The sequence below is a fragment of the Macrobrachium rosenbergii genome, chromosome 12 (genome assembly GCF_040412425.1).
Source record: "Macrobrachium rosenbergii isolate ZJJX-2024 chromosome 12, ASM4041242v1, whole genome shotgun sequence".
NCBI classification, from domain to species: Eukaryota; Metazoa; Arthropoda; class Malacostraca; order Decapoda; family Palaemonidae; genus Macrobrachium; species Macrobrachium rosenbergii.
The window spans coordinates 27647884-27670572 of record NC_089752.1 but is presented as its reverse complement, the minus strand read 5'-3'; the positions used below and the strand labels follow the sequence as shown (position 1 = coordinate 27670572).

The window sequence follows — 22689 nt, the reverse complement described above, 5'->3', positions numbered from 1 at the left end:
GGAGGGCGAGGCAGCAGAGGGTTGAAACTTGTCCCCAAACAAGTCTTTCAGCAGCCTAGTTAAGACTTGGTAGTCTGCAGAAGCTGAAGAAGAAGAGGACTGATCCTCAACTGCAGGATCCGAAGCGCAAGAAAGCTCTCCTTCTTCCACAGGAGCAACGGAAGGGGCAGGAGAAGAACCGGAAGGACGAAGTCCTTGCAGACCAACATGCAAAGGGACTTCTGCTTGGAAGAAGTCCGAGAGGAGTCACGAAAGTCACGAGCAGAAGAATCAAAATGAGAGTCTCGACGAGCGTCCTGACGAGAATCCCGAGAGCTTCTTGACGAACGATCCGGCGAGTCCTGGTGAGAGCGAGCAGCGAGGAGGCGCCATGCCTCGCAGCAAGAAAGGCGTCGTGCCGAGCAGCAAGGGAGGCGTCTTGACGAACTGCAAGGGAGGCGTCCTGACGAGCAGCCAGGGAGGCGTCATGACGAGCAGCAAGGGAGGCGTCATGTCGAGCAGCAAGGGAGGCGTCCTGCCGAGCAGCATGAGAAGCGTCACGCTTAGCAGCATGAGAAGCGTCACGCTTAGCAGCATGAGAAGCGTCATGACGAGAAACAAGAGGGTCGTCGTAACGAGGGGCGTCAAGCCTGGCAGCGTGAAGCGTATCAGAAAGCGGGAAATTGCGATCCCTGCCAAGACCAGTAAAACGCTGAGCAACAGGACTTCTAGCGGGCGGCGAAGCATGAGACGACGACGAACGAGGAGAAGGAGAAGGGGAAGGTTTAGACCTCTTGATCGGCAGCCGGGAATCCTTCCGACGACGACACGCATCGGTCTCCTTCTGGGCCATTAAAGAAGCCAATTGCTCCTGCATGCCTAGGAGCAGCTTACGAGTAGGAGAAGATTCTACCTCAGGAGAAGGACTGATCCTATGAGAAGAAGAGGGGCGAGGGGACGCCTTCTTGCTTCTCACAGGGGAAGCAACAGCCTTCTTTCTGGAGCGGCGGAGCGCTCAAAAGCGTCATCGTCCGATGACGTCCTGGTCCTCTTCTGCGGTGGGATGGCGTCAAAATCCTCCGGAGAAGAGCGGAGCGTCCACGAGAAAAGGGGCGTGAAGCGTCCCTTCTTTGAAGCTTCTCTTCAAAGGGCGAGAATCCCGAGATTTCCATTCCCGACGCGGGGAGGAGGAATCGGGGAAGAGAAGCAATCGCCAAGGATTCGTGCCCGTGCACGATCCTGGCAGCCTGGGAAGCGTCATCAGGACATGCCGGCGGACGCCAGATCGGTGGGGGTCCGCGTAACCCTCTTGCGGCTTTTCGACTTGCCCACTCCTGAGTCCTGGGAGTCCGACAGAGGTCTAGACCTAGAGGCGTTATACGGCCGATCTGACGCCCCCTCCACAACACTAGGGGGACGGACACTATCACTGCACTTCACAGCACTTTGAAGAGCGAGCATATTAGCTTCCAAGGTACGAATGGAAGACATAATAATCGCCAGGGCATCACCATCCGCAGACACAACCCCAGGGTTAGGGGGCAACACCACAGGGTTAGGAAGAGCTACGTCTACAGGAGGGTTAACAGGTGAAAGCACACTACCCTGACTCCTACCACTTCTGGAGGAAGACCTCCTGAGCCTATCTCGCTCTAGCTTTCTCACATAAGAATCATAAGTCCTCCAACTAGCATCAGACAAAGATTCACACTCCTTGCATCGGTCATTCAACAAACAAACATGTCCTCTACAACCCGAGCATACAGTGTGAGGATCTACCAAAATTTTCGGTAGCCTCACCTACAGTCTTGCACACGGCAAACCCGATAACTAGAAGAACTAGATTCAGACATCTTACTCCCAGGAAAAAACAAAGCCAAATCCAAAACAATCCACAATAGCGTATGCCTAGCCACAAGTCCAAGTCAAAAACCAAAAATCAAACAAATACTCAAGTGACAACCAAGTTTTATCCGAAATCCAAGACGGAGGTACTGAAAACAAGTGTTGACAGTACCGGCGACAGAGAAAATCTGAATAGAAAATGGGAATGGTTCTGATACCCGCCTCCCAGCGGCGGGAATGGGTACTAACCACCTGATCTCCCACTGCGTGTGTCGTAAGTTTTGAAATTCTGTCGGACTAACAGAGAATACAGCTATATATATATCTGACAGGTAAGTTTCATGAACAAATTAGCTGCACACTCCTCCTCTTGCCCACTGACCCAATTGATAATGTTGCTCAGTATGCTGCCTGGCATACCCACTTTTCATCTGACTTATCCTTCCAGCTAGCCCACTACAAGCCACACTAACTTTACATTTCTTACCCACTGACTGGCCAATTAACTCCCACACCTAAAAACCAGTCTCGCTCACTGACATGTCTGCTCACCTGTCTTGCTCACTGACAAGTCTGCTCACCTGTCTGCCAACCACTCAACCCTTGCACTGTCTGACTGACTGACCTACATGTTTGATACTTGCTCTGCCTGTCGCCTGTCCTACTTATGGTCCCTCCAATGAACACTTGCACATGGCCCAGCTGAAGGAAACTTTACTTGCAATACTGATCTTAAGGAAATGTACCTGAAATAGACAATTAATGAGGTAATGTCTGCCACGCTACCTCCTCATGCAGTGACTGCTCCTCTTCCCATGACTATAACATTCGCAGCACCTGCCACACTGACAGAAATTGTTTCTACTGATGTATACTCCTGTACTTGTGGCTGTCACTGCTTGAAGCTATTTCATGCCCCGGTCCTATTTATTGATAATTATCATAACACAGAGTTCCAAGACCATGACTGCAGGTCAACAACTGCCAGCCATGACTGTGAAAGTGACTGCTCCTGCAGCAGTGTGTGATGAGAACTGTACAGCCAGCAACAGAAGAGAGTAAGACTGTGACTATCCATCCCAGTGGTACCCTGAGTTGTATAAAAAGAAGCTGATCAGGTATATTCGGTCTTAAAGACAAAGCAATCCTTCATCAGACTCTATTCCCCCTTGCCATGAGCTACTGGTCAAGGTGATAAAATCAGTCACCAAGCTCTCTGCTTCTGGGATGGTCGCATTTCTCAATGAAGAGGCTGTTGTGTAACCTCTATCCTTCATTTTTTTCTCCAGTGCTATATCTTTACAAGTAAAAATGAAATTATCAGAATATATGATAAGGAAACAGTCACTGTAACCAGGTAGCACAATGAGGGGTGGCCGCAGTCTGAGATCGACATGTCTCCTCTGCTACCTGCCATTTGACTTAATTAGAGCTTGAGACTTAAGACAGAGGAGGGTTCTCTTGCTCAGTGCAGTGGTTTCGTAACCTGTTGTATGAGAGCTCTGCTTTTCTTTGAGCAATGAATCCCCTCCCTTTACACGAGGAGGAAGTGGAGGTGAGGTTGATGTTGCAGGACTTTAGACAGAGTTTACCAATTTTGGCAAGTTGTCTCCCAGACCAGCAGCTGCTCCTGTCTATAGTTCTTACTCTATCGGGGGGAGGGGGGGGGCACATTTGGGGCGTTCCTATGCTCTTTTCTTCCTCCTCTTGTTCCTGCTCTGGAGGATGAGAAGTCCCAAGGAAGCTTCCTTGATGAAGTTTTCATCGCCACCTTTGCAGTCTTCATTGATGTATGCTGTATCACAGTCTTTCCGTCTTATTTCTTTCCTTTCAAGAGACACTGAGTGGAAGAATACGCAGTGACTGTAAGGAAGACAACTCACCATTGGAGTAACAGCCAATGAGCCGCGTTCAGCCAGTCGATTTCAGTTCAGATGTGTGTGCTTCACAGCAGTGTGACGTAGCTTCAAGAGCTACTTTCCACCCGCCCCTGCATTCGACGTTGGATTTGCAGTAGTTGATAAAGTAAATCCTATGTGTAAACACCGAAGGTTTGTATACATGTAGGAACAAGTTGGTATAGTTCCAATGTTCATCTATGAAGTTACAATTGACAGCTGACAGTCTCCAGGTTTGTGATAAGCCTGATCAACAAGATTCCATTGTGCTTCTCAGCTTACCCAACACAGCAGTCTGGAGGATATATACAACGTTACATAGCTGGGACAACCTCAACACCTATGCCTTTCCTACATTTGGCCTTATCACGCACCAACTGCAAAAGTTCTTTACCTCTGATAACATAAGGATAATTTTAATACTGTCATTATTTTCAGGGTTTATGGTTCTATTAGCTAAGGTGGCAGGCAGTCCTGGAATAAACTCAAGTACCTGCATAGTCACATATTCTAAAGCAGCCCAGGCAACCACTGTTTTCAAGAATGGAGGTTATCCAGCAAGGCCTTAGAATGAGGTTTATTGAAGGAAGCATTTGTAACCATCTCATGGTCTTGAAGGACTTCAACTAGCAACCTCTACCAGGCAAAACAGGGCTGATTCTGTAATTGCTGCAGGAGAAGGGTAATTGATCTGATCAACTTCAATAGTCTTAATTAACGATTTCTTATCTTGGCCAAGAAGGTTGTTCTTCTCCACCATGAAGGGATAAGACTCTGCCCTCTCACAAAATCTTTGAGCTTTATGGCTTCAACCTGGATTCTACAATTAAGACTCATCCAGCACTTCAAGAAAGATGTTTTTGTGAGCTGCTCCTTTCAAGCCACTGAAGGAAGCTTCATTGCTGGACCTCATCTCTAAAGACTTTAGGGACAACACCAAGCTACTCTTCTTTAAAGGCCAGAGGAAGAATCATTTCAAGAATAACATGGTCTCCTGATGGCTAAGGCAAGTGATTTTGTCAGCCTACTGGATAAGATGGATGGCACTGCAGATCAGGTAAGAGTGAAGACTCACGAAGTCAAGACACTTCTTTTGTTGTTTGTAAGCATAAATGAGAATTGTCCTCTATTTTACATTCAAGTATCTGGTAATTCCAGCCTTATTCAGTTGGTTAAACTACTTATTACTGATAAGAATAATAAAAGGACTACTTCCCATTTATGTACCTATCATCAGCTTCTATCATGTCTAAATTCTACCATCCGGTATTAGCTATTTGTCTCTCAATTGATATAGAATACAGTTCTGCTAAGTATTGTTGGGGAGGAAATTAAGCCTCTACTTTTTCCTGAACTTCACAAATTTAAATCTCAAATGCTTTTTTCCTCATTAGCAATTTACAAGTAAACATGAGAGTTTGAAATAATTTCAATGTATATTTTTTTAATATAAATTTTTTCATACAAACCCACAACTTATCATTAGCCCTTGCACATGCAACAAAATTGTTCCATCCCTCTTTAAAAGAAACAGCAGTAGACAATAGTATCGAGCATCTGGGGGCTGATCCCTGGCTTGCAGGCACCTATAGTCATTATTCATGCTGTCTGATCTGAGAGTTGACAGAAATATTGGGGGTGGGAAGCACGAACCCACATTATATAAGTAATTCTTAAAGGTTTGCAAATCTATATACTAACATACAATTGTATATCAGTATGTCCATACTCCACTTCAGATCCAACACTGTGCTCCAAAGAGTCCCTAATTTAGCAGAGGACAGTACTTCTCTATTAATGGTGACTAACAATATTGGAAAGAATGCTATAATAGGTGTGAAAGGATGGATAGGTTGAAGAATCGAGAACATTCTGTTCTGCTTTTGCCATATGACCCAATTAGTGTCTAAATACTTTTGTATTGCATTCCTGAAAACTTGCATACTATGCTTGGCACCTCCATCTGCATGCCAAGAAACCTGTGTCAACATTGAGATAAAACTTAAAAATACAGAAGCTGAAAGAGCTTTGATACTGTGGATAAAAACTGTAACTATTCACTAATAAGAAATAAATATAAATCTATTAAATTTTAACTAAGGAGGGTAATATTTCATTTTCTTCAAAGTGTACATATATTATTACTGAATTACCCATCCAGCTTAATTGCTACAGAGAGTCTGGCATCTGTCTTCTATTTCCAATGGCCAACTTCAATTTATTACAAATAATTCTCTTGAGAAGATGCAAGCCCTCAAGTAAATTTTAAATAAATAACTGGCAACTGTGCTTTTTCATTATATTAATTTATTTCAGTAGTGTCATATTGTTATGAACATACAGATAATGTTTCCAGGTAAATATTACAATTTATGACATGACACATAGTCTTGCCCAGAGTTATTAAGAAAGAACAAGGTGAGGTCTTTTGGTGCCCTCCTTTGTGTTGCATGCAACTTCCTGCTTGAGAATGGTATTCAACTTTCCTGCTTCTTATATCCAAAAGCTTCATTATCTTGTGTGTGTGTCATCTTTTTGACATTTCTGTTTGTTCTGTAATACACACTCCACAGATACTCCCACTATAATACCTTAGGGGAGGTCCTATGACCTCAATCACAGAAAATGACTAATTTCTCCTGATATGCTGTTGCCAAGGCCTTCTTGACTATCCCACAAATCTCTCTTTACGTTCAGTGAAAAAAAGCCTCTCTCACAGGAGCTGTTGGACAATCTCAAGTTATGCAGGAAAAACTCTACATGGACAAGTAGGGGTGCCAAAGAATGAGCCATGGGGAGAGTTCTATAAGAGTTTCAACCAAGAGAACCAGCAGATTACAACACCAATCTGCTTGGGCTTAAGGAGGACAACAAAGGCCACCCAGAAAGTGTGCATACCATACCACCCTCAGCAAGTTAAAAACAGATGCCTCTTCCGTTCTCGGGTTCCTGTCATCCATCTACCTCTCCAAATCATCCCTACTTCCTAGCTGTGAGGCATAGCTCATAGAGGAGTCTGAACTGGGGGACTATTTCTCATCAAGTACCAATGGACTAAATCCCAGGTGGAAGCACCCACAAGGCACAAGTTTCTCCATGGCACAAGTTTCTCCATGGAAGACAGATGACAAGAACAACTTGCAAAGTAGGTAGAAACTGCCCTGTGACCTTCCTGATTTTACAAATAACAAGTCTCTATGGGAAAGACTATCACTGCCACATCTATCTGCATAAATTGCAGGCACTGTTCTACACAGCTGAAAAAATTCATTTTCCTCGAAATGCCACATAATATGAGTCAATTACTTCCCACATGGATTACTGCTTTAGTGACTACTTTCCTCTACTACATGTTCTCTGATATTCTATAATCTCATATCCTGGCCTAAGTTTGACTTTTTCTTTCCTTTCTTGTTTCTACGGAACCTATTGTTATTATTATTGAGTAATTTAACCAGTCCCCTTCTATTAAATACTTTGATATCAACCACTGTTTTTTAAGATGTACAGGCAGTCCCCAGGTTACGACGAGTCCGGCTTACGACGCTTTTCAAATATATTCATCAGAAATTATTTCTTGGTTTACGACGCATGTTCCTGGGTTACGACGCTTACGACACCGATCTGACGGAAGAAATATGGCTACAAAACAGCAGAATAATCAAAATTTGGAGGTTTTTTTATGAAAAACTCAATAAAAATGCAGTTTACATTGTTTACAATACACCCAAAGCATTAAAAGTAAGGTTTTCTTAGGATTTTTGACAATTTTCAACGATTTTTCAGCTTACGACGATTTTTGGCTTACGGCGCGGCGTAGGAACGGAACCCCCGTCGTAAACCGGGGACTGCCTGTATGCTGAAAAAGAAGACACCATCCATCTGACAATTCATATACTCGCAGTTTTTCTATGGTAAATTTCTCTAAGTGCTGACTTGTGAACATGCCATAAATTTGTGACTGAGATTTTACAAAATGCCAATGAAACATACAACCTTAACAATAGAGCCTCAGCCATTAGTACCTCAATTTGCATAGCCTTATATTTAAAAAATATATCTAAAATGTTATGAAGATTTTATATGGTAAACATGTTAAAATTAGCTTACCATGATAAACTGCTCGATCATACTGAGTTTGCAAATCATCTTTATCAACAAAGACAGAGACCCTTTCAGAGTCAACGAATTCTTCATTTGGATCAGAAGAATAAAACACTTCTTTCACACTCCGTCCAGTTCGACTAGCATTGCTTCCTGAAATCTGCTGTGAAGACTGTGCAGGCGGTCTTGTACCAAAACTATTCGCAGGTACGCCAGGTCTCTTGGAAGTGTGATCTGACTGGCGAATATTAATGGTAACTGTGCCATCTTGAGAAGTAATGGCAGTACCAAGATTTGTAACTACTCTTGAACTACCAGTGTGTGCTGAACTCTCGTCAACAGAAAGAGACTGCATCCCTGATACCTGGCAAGGAAGTTATTGTACAACTTATCATTTCTAATAATTATATGAAACACTCCAATTCATATAAGAGTTACATACTTTAACCAGACCACTGAACTGAAAGAAATAAAAAGACCCAAATACAGTACTATAACCATTTTTGAGTAATTTAAAATACAGTCATGATAATAAAAGAGCTATTATTGACTTATGAACTCTAAATGTCAACAGCACCCTATAATTTTAAAGGTTGAAAAAATATTTTTCCCTAATAAATGAGGTCATCAGTGGAAGATTTCCCACTTACCATATTCCCTAAACTTTATTTCAATAGGCAACTCTACTACCATCCTTCTAAGTTAGTGTATTCTATACATCTCCAAATTATAAAATACTGCATTACTACTATGACATACCACAATCTAATAGTGCACAGTACCAAAGGTAATTTCTTATTATCCTGGCAGTGTTAATGATGTGGATGCAACGCATCCTTGAAGACAACCTCTTATGCCACATTTTATTTAGCTAATTTTTACAGTTTTTACTCTATTACTTGCATATATTGTTAGCACATAAAACTGAAGAAGACATTAACTTACAATATGAGCACTAGGGGCAGGAAATTGAGAATTCTTTGGTTCCATTACTTCTTGCCTTCCATCAATGGCACTGTCTTCTGGAAATGGAAAAAATCATGTCTGAGTCCCAAAATATCAGGAGTTAGGTCATAAATGATGAATCAACTTTCAGTGGACAATATCTACATCTATATTAAGTAACTGCAGCAAAATTTCTTGTTAATTTATCCCCAACGGACAATCACTAACCAGTGGTTTGGTCAAGTGACTATGCCCTAACACCAACAGCTGAAGCCAATAAATACTCAACTGCAAACTTTAAGAACTTTATGGTACAGATATATTACAGGAAGATTGATGTCATCTTCCTAGATCCATGTTTCTCTTACTTCAATCTCCTTTCATAAGGGAATAATTATTGCCTCCTGATTACATTTAATGGGTTTTTTACGGTTGACCAGAACTGAATTTCTCTGGTATGGCCACATCTCAAAGGAATCTGCTCTAACTCACCTCATCTCGGAGAAAAGCCCAACATAAGACTAGATAACTATAGCATTATACATGAAAGAAACTCAACAACAGACACACTTACTCTGGAATTAATGGTGCTTCCGACTAAATGGACAAACATAAACCCTTGACTGGAGGTATAAAAATCTACCAGCAACAATATACATTGATCATCTTGATGGCTGCATATTAAGGACCCAACTGATGCAAACACCATCTTCCTGGGCTTATCAGTCACAGCTAACATTAGGTTTCCAAAGCCAAAAACAACAAACGGAGCCAAGAGCTCACTCTTGTCCACTGCCTAAGACAAAGAGATTTTAGAGAAAATGCCCCTTTGTATCTTTAACAACAGGTGACAACTTGAGTACTGACAATGTCTATGGAAGGATGAATTATTGAATTTTTAGAAATCTGGGTCATATGGCCTGGCTCTGAGGGCAGGGAAGCCATTTAGCTCCATCATGGCAATGAAAATATAACTAAATTTTGTTTATCTAAAAGTGACAATTGCATATTAAATACTCACACAAAGTAAATACTATGCACAGAAACTATGCATATCCTTCACACATTTGCATACTTACAAAAAATCTCATCCAAAAATATATGATTCAGATGCTGTTAAAAATACAAAAAATCTCATCCAAAAATATATGATTCAGATGCTGTTGAAAATATCAATTTACTTTAAAAAGATATGCAGGGCTCAAATAAACCCTTTCACCCAAAATCTCAACACAAGATTTCAGGTAGAAGCTATATTTTCTTCTGCTCCTTACAAACTGGTATAGGCCCAAAAGAAAGTGTTCAACTGACAATTACCTAACACAATAAACATATACTAGTACACTGTTACCATCTAAAATGCTATATGCTTGTGCTTGAGGCAGGAGAGCACAATCCTCAATTAGGTTCAAAGAACCTTAACCTTTTGGTTGCTATTAAAATTTAATAACCACTTTTAGTACCTTTATCGTTACTTTCTCCATTTTTTAACTTTGAAAGATTAACCATGTTTTTGTTTGATAATAAAATTTTCAGAGTAATTTTCTACTGTAAAGAAGTACCTAAAAAATATTAACTTCCAACTTACCATAGGTTTGAAAAACTTATTTCGTTTTTTGTGTTCTACAAAAGCACACCATCATTTCGTCTTGCATCACCACGTTCCAAATTTTCAAAACCATCATCTTTCTAGTTGCATTTTGTCTTGCGCTATCACATTCCTGACTTTCAGAACCATCATCTTCCTACTGGCATTCTCTTTATCCTCATATAAACACAATGTTAATACCCTTACATGTCAAGTATTGTCAATTTAGCCCTAAGTGGCATAACGTGACAAATATTTCCTTGCAAATTCAGCGAGAACATGACTTACTTAACAAGACACATACTGAAACACATTTCTTCCATGTCTCACAGGATTCCTTTTTCTCTAAAATTAAAGACTATGGTTTAAGTTTAATAATCATCAATTGCTATTGCATTATATATACCAATACTTACACCATAAGGCAAACGAGAAAACACCAATCAGGACATAATATTAGACCAAAATGATAAACCAAAATACTATACTATAACAATACTTATAAATACAGTATCATCTGACAGAAAATCAGAAGTTCATATTTTAAAAGATCTGTACATACAGTAGTTAAAGGCACTTCTTTTCCCCTGTATGTTGTCAATCAATGTACTCACTTTTATTTTATTCTCTTCCTCATTTACCAAAAATATAAAACCGACAAGGTGAGGATGTATTTGGTGAGGACAGTCAAGACCTGCTTCCAAGTTTAACCAACTGCCTGATCCATGTAAGCATGTACATTATAATACTTTGACTACTTTTTCTATTGTTTTATACTGAAATGTTATAAGTAACTTTTTTCCACTCAAACATATACTTCATATTTTTCCTCAATATCTCTTTATTGAGTAAGCTTATATGTCTCTGTACAGTAATACCACAAACTTACGCGAGGTTAGGTTCCAGAACCACTCACGCAAGGCAAGGACTCATGTAAGTTTAGCACAGTCACTAAAAATACTAATAAATACTTATTTCTAAAGTTTAAATACTAAATATGACCATAATCATACTCCCAAATTATTAAGCTAACTTTTAAATGAAATTAAAGTTACTGTAATTTCATTTAAAAGTTAGCTTAATACATTACCCTTAAAAAGAAATAAATGGTTGATGTAAAAATACCGTACAGCATCATAATGGGTGCTGTATTTGCCACACAACTGCATTTACAGTATGTATGTACGTATATTAATGTTGCCCATAATTCACGGGATGCCATTTTCTTTGTCACTCACAGAGTAAAGACATTATCTTTGTGTCACTAAGTAAACTTCATAAGCCACAGTTATAACAAAGGTACACAATTCAATAAAATAAAGAAAACATGTACGTAATGTTAGTAGAGGGTAAAGGTAAAATTCAATCAATTCATAACTATGTACTGTACAGGTAAAGACGCACAGAGAAATAATAAGCTGTAAAAATATGTGTGACTGCTAACTCAGAGAGAGAGAGAGAGAGAGAGAGAGAGAGAGAGAGAGAGAGAGAGAGAGAGAGAGAGAGAGAGAGAGAGAGAGAGAGAGAGAGAGAGAGAGATGCACATTAAAAATATTGGACTGTAATACAAATTTTCCATACTGATTTTACACTTAAAAGCATGAAAACTTACAAAATACTTCAAAAATTAAACAAACACTTTCTGCAGGGGTATCACATCTTTGAAAAGTGCAGTATTCATGGGGGAAGTGTACCACTAACCACCTGCGAATAGCTCAAATCTGCAAATGCTTAAAACCCCTCCAAAAACACTTAGAACTGCCTATTTTGAGAGTTCAAAACACCAAAAACCCCTCTTAAAATGCTTATACTTGAATATTTTAATAGTTTTATCACTAAAAATGCATTTTGTCAAGAAAATGATATGAAAATACAGTAATTTGCGAATATTTCTCAATGAAAAATCCCATAAATAAGCAAATAATGTGGATATGTTCCACAGAGAAATCTGCGAGTAGGTGAAGCCACGAATCCAGAACCACAAATCGGCGGGGGTCCACTGTATCACATCTTGTAAAAGTACACTAACTGTAAATGCTGTAATTACATGTAATACAAATTCCTCCGGCACTTTTCTCTGAGGTTAAAGAAATTTTCACAGAACGACACTAATACAACTCTTAGTTATGTCTGATATGTTTTAGTGCATTAACAAATTCATTTTATCAAACCAGAACAACTGAACAACTTTATCTCGAGGTCATGTGTGGTCCAAGTGACAAAGACTTTGTGAATGGGCATTACTGTACTGCCTTTGTATTATATTTATGTACAAAAATATAAATAATACAAATTTTCCATACAGATTTTACACATAAAAGCATTAAAACTTATAAATGTACTTCAAAAATTAAACAAACACTTTCTGCAAGGGTATCATCTTTGAAAAGTGCAGGAACTTTGTGAGTAGGTATCACATCTTGTAAAAGTACACTAACTGTACATACTATAATTACCTCTATCATATTAATGTATGTAAAAAAATAAAAATAATACATTTTTCATACAGATTTTATACATAAAAGCATGAAAACTTATAAATTACTTCAAAATTAAACATAAACACTTCTGCAGGGTTTCTCAAGGATTTCCCAAATGTCGTGTCTATGAAAAAATCGCGTATGCCAATTAGGTTTCAATAAAAAGTTTGCGTGTCTGTAAATTTGCACAGCTCGGATCGCTTAAGATCGAAGGATTACTGTATACTGTACATATATTTTACCCTTAAATTACTATTACTATTATCATCATTGCTAATAAATAGTTTAATCAGACCACTAAGTTAAAATTCTTAAATCTCATAGGGCTTACCCAAAGGGATGGTTCTTAATGAATATACTATATCTCATTTAACAAACTGGATCTTCTTACAAATGTAATAACTGCATATACTTAAACTGTTTTAGGGATTTGTGCCAATTCCTAATACAGTATAAACTGTTAGTTGAAGGTTGAACAACCAAGAAAGATATGTCTAAGACCTAATATAAACTGTTGGTTGAAAGTTGGACAACCAAGAAAGGTATGTCTCAGACTTAATATAAACTGTTGGTTGAAAGTTGGACAACCACGAAATATATGTCTAAGTGCTGTTCTGCATTCAGGCATTGAGTTAAATGGACTACTCATCAAACACTCATGCTACAGCAAAGTGTGACCAATTTGAAAATAGGATATTAAAGTACTTCTATGTGAAATTCTTTTTGGAATGGAGAACACCACATTCTAACACTTAGTTAAATTTATTTTCATTTGTTATTGTCAGATTCATTATTCCACAATACCTGCCATTTACTATAAATATGTTTTAGAGATTGTAACAAATCACTGACAGGAACAGACATATTTGATCTGTTTGACAATCATAATGACTTAAGCTTTAGCTACTTTATCAGTATCTTTACTTTATTTTCTACCTGTTTAGGGAACAACACATTTAAAAATTTTTACTAATTCATATAATATGTCAAATGATAACTTGTCTGCAGAGAAATATTTAGGACGATCATTTTTAAAGAGTTCTAAAGCACTTCTAATTACTGAAAATTACAAAACTTATGACCCCTATATGTTTATTTTTTCATTTAATCCTAATCAAATCATTTCAGTCGTTGATTATACATTAAAATTATTGTAAAATAGTTATTTAGCTGATATTATAGACAAAATTTTAAAAAATAACATGGTTTTATTAAAATGCACTAAAATATAAGTAATTTTTTGAGACACACCAGGATTTTCTTACAATTAATCATGTCTACAAAAATAAAAGCGTGGTTCCCATACATGGAAGGAAATGTACAAGAAAAGAAACAGATTTTCTTTATTTCTTGTAGCATTTCCTTCCATGTTTGGGGACCACGTTTTTATTTTTGTAGATATGATTAATTGTAAGAAAATCTCGGTGTGTCTCAAAATATTTTTTACTTTTTAGTGCATTTTAATAACAGCATGTTTAAACATTTTTTAAAATTTTTTATTTTATACTTTTTAGTTTTGACAGAACCGATTTATGACTGCAGTTAACAAAACTGATATCCGTTTACAGTGGATGGAAGAGGGAAGGGAGAAGGAGGAAGGGAGGGGAGAGGGAAGGGGGAGTAGGAAGGTGAGGGGAAGGGGAGTAGGAAGGTGAGGGGAAGGGAAAGGGATGGGGAAGGGGAGGGAAGGGGAGGGGATGGGAAGATGGGAGGTGAGGGGAAAGGAGAAAAGGAGAGGGGGAAGAGGAAGAGAGGAAAATGAGAAGGGGACGGAGGGGAACGAGGAGGGGAAGGATAGGGGAGGGGATGAAAATGAGAAGGGGATGCAAGGGAAAGAAGAGAGAGAAGGATAGATGAGGGAAAGGGGAGGGGAGGTGGGAGGGAAGGTGAAGTAGTAGGGGTGGGGAGGGGGAAGCAGAGGTGGAGGGCACAGGTACATTAACACTTGATTGTGGGCTCCAAAAGGGGAGGGGGAGGAGTAGGTGGGAAGGGGGAAGATAGGGAGGAGGGGATGGGGAGGTCACAGCTAAATTAACACTTGATCGTGTGCTAGGGAGGAGGAGAGGGAGGGGAGGGGATGGAAGAGGTAAAGGTAAGAGGATGGAAGAGGGATGAGGAGGAGGAGGCAGACTAAGCTAAATTAAAATTTGATTGCATGCTCTGGAATGGGGAGGGGAAGTGGAATAGAAGAGGGAAGGGGAGGGGGAGGGAAGGACACAGCTAAATTAACACCTATCATGTGCTCCGGAAGGGGGAGCAGGAAGCAGGAGGAAAGGGGAGGGGGGAGGAAAGGGGAGGGGGGAGGGAAGGGGAGGGGATGGAAAAAGGAAGGGGAGGGGGAGGACACAGCTAAATTAACACTTGATCGAATGCACTGGAAGGGGAAGGGGAGGGGATGGAGGAGGGAAGGGAAGGGATGGAAGAAGGAAGGGGAGGGAAGTGGGAAGGGGAGGGAGGAGACAGCTAAATTAACACTTGATTGTGTGCTTGGGGAGAAGGAGGGGATGGGTGGAGGAAGGGGATGAAAGAGGGAAGGGGGAGGGAAGTGGGAAGGGGAGAGGGAAGAGACAGCTAAATTAACACTTGATCATCTGCTAGGGGAGGGGAGGGGGAGGGGGATGGAAAAGGGAAGGGGGAAGGGGATGGAAGAGAGAAGGGCAAGGGGTTATAGAGAAGTTGTGATAAATCCAAAAAGTTTCAGACTAATCCTAAGATACTGGGAGAGGTCACTACTGACCTACTGATCATGTAAGGCTATATTGTCATGGGATTGAGTAACCATGCAAAATTCAAGTCCATTGAACAAAGGGAACAGGTCGAAAATTGAATTACAAGATTTGAGGACAGACAGACACAGAAGTCAAGTTAAATAAAAGCATGTTAAAATCTTAATTTTGTATAAAATAAAAATTAGAAAAAATCACAAAAATTATAAATTTTTAAACTGCCAAGGATGTTTTATTTTAAAATCAATCTCATTTTTGTAAGTAACATTGAAAACTATACACATTCAAGTTTGTAAAATGGATTAAATTATTCAATTACTCGTATATTTTTAGCTGTTGGTACTAATTGATTAAATGGACTATTATACACTTAGAAAAAATTGAAAATTAAATACTGAAAATTCATTAAAAAATATGTAAAGAAAACATAGCTTTAATTAAGCTAAAAAAGAAACTAGAACCTTTCAGAAACAAATAATAAAAAGAATTAAGCCTCTAGGTTCAAAACCAACAGAGCCTTAGAAATCTGAAGTTGTACAACTTTACTTTTGAGAAAAAGACACCTACGGTCAAGATGGTTTTTTGGCAAAGTTTTGGCTGTATTTGGAGACACTTCTGGTTAATTATCCAGCTCTAGCATCATAGGGAGGATATTTACTAGTTTCTCTTATTTGGCAATACAAAATTTTCACACTGTCTACAATGAAAAGATTTACGAATAGCTGAAGGCTGTTTTTTAGCAGAATTTCCACTGGATGATCTTCGTTTAGCTTCAGCTTCTAGCTTGTCCTTGTTGGCCTGGCCTCCTATATAAGCCACTTTATGGTTATTTTTTAGTTTTTTTTTTTATCTCTGCCTTTCCACTGGATGATTTCATTTAGCTTCAGCTTCTAGCTTGTCCTTTTTGACCTGGCCTCATATATAAGCCACTTTACGGTTATTTTTTAGTCGCTTTTTGGTCTTTGCATATTCACAGTGCCATACTCAACAATACTTGTATTTATAATATTCTCAGCAATAACAGCAAGGAAAATCAAGAAATAACTTTTTTTATGGGACAAGTTCCATCCAGCCAAATGTAAATAAAATATTGTAACATCACTGAATAGAGATGAATTGCTGATCACAGAAAATGGGTATGAAACATTTCAAAGACAAATGCCCTGCAGCAGGGTTAGTCTCTCAAACAAAAGTACAATAATACCCCAAACTTGTGCGATTCGAGTTGCGCGAATTCACAGACACATGAGCTTTTCATTGGAACTTAACTATTTGTCATACGCGAGTTTTTCACGCAAACATTTGCGAATACTGAGAAACCCTGCAAGTGTTTATGTTTAATTTTTATGTAATTTATTTTATAAGTTTTCAAGCTTTTACTTGTAAATTAAAATACAATAAATAATAAAAATAATCATTCTCTCTCTTTCTCTTACTGAGTTTTGCATGATAAATTAATTATTTATCTAATAATAAGTACTAATTTTCAAATATAACCCTTAAACGCCGAGCCTCTATTTACAAAAACGTCTCCCATATGCCGGCGGCGTTCGGGAGTTAGCGCCGAAGCGGAAAAAAAAATTTTTTTCAAAAAATCACAGCAAACTTAGTTTTCAAGATTAAGGGTTCATTTTTGGCTCCTTTTTTTGTCATTGCCTGAAGTTTAGTATGCAACCATCAGAAATGAAAAAAAATATCATTATCATATATAAATATTGAAATATATGACAGAGCAAAAAAAATTTTTCATATATAATTTTATACAAATCGCGCTGTAAGCAAAACGGTTAAAGCTAACGGGTTATTTTTTTTTCTTTGTATTGTACACTAAATTGCGATGATTTTGGTATATAACAAATTGTAAAACACTGAGAAAATATTATCACAAAATGATGCATGAATTAAATGTAACGGACGTAAAAAATGTTTTTTTCAAAAATTCACCATAAATCGAAATATTGTGCTAGAGACTTCCTGTTTGTTGAAAAATGAAGCTAATTGATTGAATATTACTAGACTGTAACTGTTTTAGCTTACAATTGCAGTTTTCGACCATTTCGGTCGAGTTAAAGTTGACCGAAAGTCTAATTTTTTCTATTTATCGTGATTTATATGAAAATATTTCAAAACTGATAAAAGATACAACCATGAGTTATTTTCTGTTGTATTCTATATGAAATTGCGCACATTTTCATATATAAAAGTTTATGTAACGACTAATATAAAACGGTGCAAACATTACGACAATGTGACGAAAGAATTTCTGAGATGTTCGGCTGAGTTACCGCGCGGACGTAAGGAAAATGTTTTGTTCAAAAATTCACCATAAATCGAAATATTGTGCTAGAGACTTCCAATTTATTGCAAAATGAAGGTAAATGATTGAATATTACTAGAATGTAAGAGTTTTAGCTTACAATTGCGTTTTTCAACCATTTCGGTCGAGTTAAAGTTGACTGAAGGTTGAAATTTTGGCAGTTATCGTGATTTATGTGAAAATATTTCAAAACTGATAAAAGCTACAACCATGAGCTATTTTCTGTTGTATTCTACATGAAATTGCGCACATTTTCATATATAAAAGTTTATGTAACGACTAATGTAAAACGATGCAAACATTACGACAACGTGACGAAAGAATTTCTGAGATGTTCGGCTGAGTTACCGCGCGCAGCCGTAAGGAAAAAGTTTTTTTTTCAGAAATTCACCATAAATCGAAATATTGTGCTAGAGACTTCCAGTTTATTGCAAAATGAAGGTACATGATTGAATATTACTAAAATGTAAGAGTTTTAGCTTATAATTGCGTTTTTCGACCATTTCGGTCGAGTTAAAGTTAACCGAAGGTTGAAATTTTGGCAGTTATCGTGATTTATGTGAAAATATTTCAAAACTGATAAAAGCTACAACCATGAGCTATTTTCTGTTGTATTCTACAATGAAATTGCGCACATTTTCATATATAAAACTTTATGTAACGACTAATGTAAAACGATGCAAACATTACGACAACGTGATGAAAGAATTTCTGAGATGTTCGGCCGAGTTACGCGCGCAGACGTAAGGAAAAAAGTTTTTTTCAGAAATTCACCATAAATCGAAATATTGTGCTAGAGACTTCCAGTTTATTGCAAAATGAAGGTACATGATTGAATATTACTAAAATGTAAGAGTTTTAGCTTATAATTGCATTTTTTTACCATTTCGGTCGAGTTAAAGTTGACCGAAGGTTGAAATTTTGGCAGTTATCGTAATTTATATGAAAATATTTCAAAACTGATAAAAGCTACAACCATGAGTTATTTTCAGTTGTATGCTACATGAAATTGCGCACATTTCCATATATAAAACTTTATGTAACGACTAATATAAAACGGTGCAAACATTACGACAACGTGACAAAAGAATTTCTGGCGCGGACGTAAGGAAAAAGTTTTTTTTCAAAAATTCACCATATATCGAAATATTGTGCTAGAGACTTCCAATTTGTTGCAAAATGAAGGTAAATGATTGAATATTACTAGAATGTAAGAGTTTTAGCTTACAATTGCGTTTTTTTACCATTTCGATCGAGTCAAAGTTGACCGAAGGTTGAAATTTTGGCAGTTATCGTGGTTTATATGAAAATATTTCCAAACTGATAAAAGCTACAACCATGGGTTGTATTTTGCTGTATTTTACATGAAATTGCGCACATTTTCATATATAAAACTTTATGTAATGGCTAATATAAAACAGTGCAAAAATTACGACAAAATGACGAAAGAATTTCTGGAATTTTCGGCGAGTTACCACATGGGCGTAAGGAAAAAAGTTTTTTTCAAAAATTCACCATAAATCGAAATATTGTGCTAGAGACTTCCAATTTGTTGCAAAATGAAGGTACATGATTGAATATTACTAGAATGTAAAAGTTTTAGCTTACAATTACGTTTTTCGACCATTTCAGTAGAGTCGAAGTTGACTGAAGGTTGAAATTTTTTGTAGTCGACGTACAGTATGTCCACTTGGCACCCAACAGACAATTTTAGTCGACGTATGATACGTCCAGTAGGCGTTTAAGGGTTAATAAGATTACATAATAATAATAATAATGATATAATAATAATATAACTAATTACAAAATTTATACTATGTATGTGATACATATTTTAAACACAAATATCATTCCTGTATCTTTTGTGAACCTGCTCAAGGGCAAAGCTGTCAAATATGTCCAATTTATGTGACAGGATGGGGGAGTGTTGCCAATAGCAGGTCAAAGGATTCCTAAGTAGTATCTCTCTCTCTCTCTGTAATAATTCATTAACAATTTCACTCTCTTAACGTAAGGGCAACAATTCTCTCTCTCTCTCTCTCTCTCTCTCTCTCTCTCTCTGTAATAATTCATAAACAATTTCACTCTCTTAACATAAGGACACCAATTATCTCTCTCTCTCTCTCTCATTCATAGTTAGTCCTCACACATATTTTGCAACTGATTACTATTTCTCTATATGTCTTTACCTATACAATACAAAATTTAAAATTGATCTAACTTTACCTGTCCCGTCTACGAACTGTAAATACACTAGTGTGGCAAATATTACGTTCTAAAACATAGAGACGACTAAGAGTTGCATTAGTCCGAATAAAAAACACTGATTGTTCATGAAAAAATCATTTCAGGTCAAAGAGATATAAAGTAGTTCTTAAAAACGAGGTTGAGAAGACTTCTAAAAATAGACTGGTCAAAAGGGCAAGAAAGAGAAATACTATATTAATCTTCACACTCCTATATTTTTATGTCAACCATTTACTTCTTTTTTTCAGGGTAATATATTAAGCTAAATTTTAAATGAAATTACAGTAACTTTAATTCCATTTAAAAGTTATCTTAATACTTTGGGAGCATGATTAGGGTCATATTTAGTGTTTAAACTCTAGACATAAGCATTTATTAGCATTTTTAGAGACCGTGCCAAACTTACACAAAAATTTGTTTTGCACGAGGAGTTCTGGAACCTAACCTCACATAAGTTCAGGGTATGACTGTATTGAAAAAAATCAAAGAAAAATCTGAAAAAAAATTTCCAGTCATCCATCTTTTGACAGGTGTCACTTTGAGTCAATAGGCATTTAAGTGCCAGTGGTATTTAAACTTGAGCAACACACAAACATGCCAAAATACATAAAAACCAGTTGAAAAATAACCATAGTACCTTATGAGAGCATATTCTAATTTTTGTGTATGGGGTCATAATTGCCTAATCATACTGGGTCTAGGATCCCTTAAAGGTACTGTAGCAAATCCTACACCAGAGGAACATTTGGATCCTTCTATAGTATACTGATTGCAAATTATGGCCCTTTATGTTGCTTATGGTGTTTAAGGGCACAGGCACCATTTTTGGATAACAAGTATGTACAGACATGAACTTTATACAGAGGCCCAGGGGGGGCAAATTCTGTTGCTGAAGGAAGTGTATTGTGACCCCTGTGGAAGGGGATGGTTGTGATAAGGCAAACTGAGTTTATGTTACACAAATCTAGTTTCTTCATGTAAACCTATCAATTGTGCGGCGAGGTCCTTCCTCTCAACCCCATGAATCTAGTAGCCTCATTCCTAAACTACACAAAATATGAAGTGACTGAGCGATATATACCTGTGGGGTCCAGGTGGCACATGAATCACTACATTATACTTTGTCTGTTAGAGAGATCATCCTGGGACAATTGGGAGCACAAATGTAAGTATGTATATATATAAATGATGGGTTTGTATAGAAAAAATTCTAATTCTTTAAGCAATGTCTTACCTCTTAATGCCTGACCACTTGATTCTGATCCACTAACTGACCCGCTATCTGAAAAGCAAGTTGAACACGATTCACTGCAAGATTCTGAGGCAGAGCTTGGACCTGAATCACCATACAACACTGAGCTACAGGAATCACTGGATCCACAGGAAGATTCAAGAGCACGGGCATTCTCTAGTGATGAAGCAGCTATTTGGTGGTCATTTCGCCTTTTAGCTACAGAGTGAACAGCCATAAAGGTATCATGATCTTTCAGATCAAGAGCCAAGCGGAACGCCTTCTCAAGTCGCCCAGCTCTGCAAAATAAGGAAATTTTAATAAAATTTCACCAATTCTTAGCATAAATCCATAAGTTTACAAAAGCTTATACAACTACTGTACCTTCACTCACTTGGAATAACTTCAACCAAGAGTGTAGTAAGAGGATTCATATAATTTATTTTGTATGCTGTATTATGAAACCTTGATGCTGTGTAAAAACTCAACATATATTCCAAAAATTAAAATTCTTAATATCATAAGAACCATAAATAACTGGGTTGTGATATAAGAATTCATATACACTGGTGCCTCAACTTAACTGACAGTTTGGGGGTCTGGTCTCCTGGTAAGTAGTGAAATCTGTCAAGTAACAAAGACCCCAAGACCCAGCAGTAAAGTCTACACGACACCCAAGAGCCATTATAGCAACTGTATGAAAATCTATCTCACTCTTTCTTCCCTCACTTGTTACACACCATTATTTCCTACTAAGTTTTGAGGAGGGTCTTGTAAGCTATTAAATTCTGGAATGAATTCAACAATACAGGTAGGAATAATAAAATATGTACCATATACACTGCATGTGAGTGAGCATGGGCATTTGTCTGCTGATTTTAAACTGCTCAAGAGGCAACAATTTGTGCTTCATTTAGATACATTCACATTAAAAATTTATTTAACCTTTTATCCAAATCTCCACATCACATTTTGTAACTTACTGGATGTGCAGTACTTCTGTGGTTTTGGTTTTGCAAGCAAAGCATATGTGGATATTTTGTCTCATGGGTTAAAAGTATTAACTATACGGTGTTCAATATAGTTACATAATGTAATGTTTCTTCTGCACTCTTAAATTTATGCTTAACAAGTAACTTTTTAAAAGTGAAAGTGTCACTCTATGTGCTCAGAAATTCTCAAATACAAGCAGTCCCCGGTTAATGGCAAGCTCGGTTAATGGCGATCCGGTTTTACGGGGCTTGTCTAGCAATAAAAATCGGCAATTTTTGGCACCAAAATTTGCCGATTTCTGCTTATCGGCGCCGATAATTGGGTATTGGCGCCGAT

The 22689-nt window shown here is 37.8% G+C and overlaps 1 protein-coding gene across 6 annotated transcripts in view; it reads right to left on the bottom strand.

The window, feature by feature from the left end:
- Positions 1-22689, bottom strand: part of frtz (WD repeat-containing and planar cell polarity effector protein fritz) — a 111035-nt gene that overhangs the window by 18714 nt on the left and 69632 nt on the right. For all 6 annotated transcript variants that reach the window (XM_067113722.1, XM_067113721.1, XM_067113720.1 and 3 more), the window contains 3 exons: positions 21364-21659; positions 8772-8848; positions 7833-8190 (listed from right to left, as the gene is read on the bottom strand). In XM_067113722.1, coding sequence (XP_066969823.1) covers positions 7833-8190; positions 8772-8848; positions 21364-21659 — 731 coding nt within the window. The remainder of the gene's footprint in view (positions 1-7832; positions 8191-8771; positions 8849-21363; positions 21660-22689) is intronic.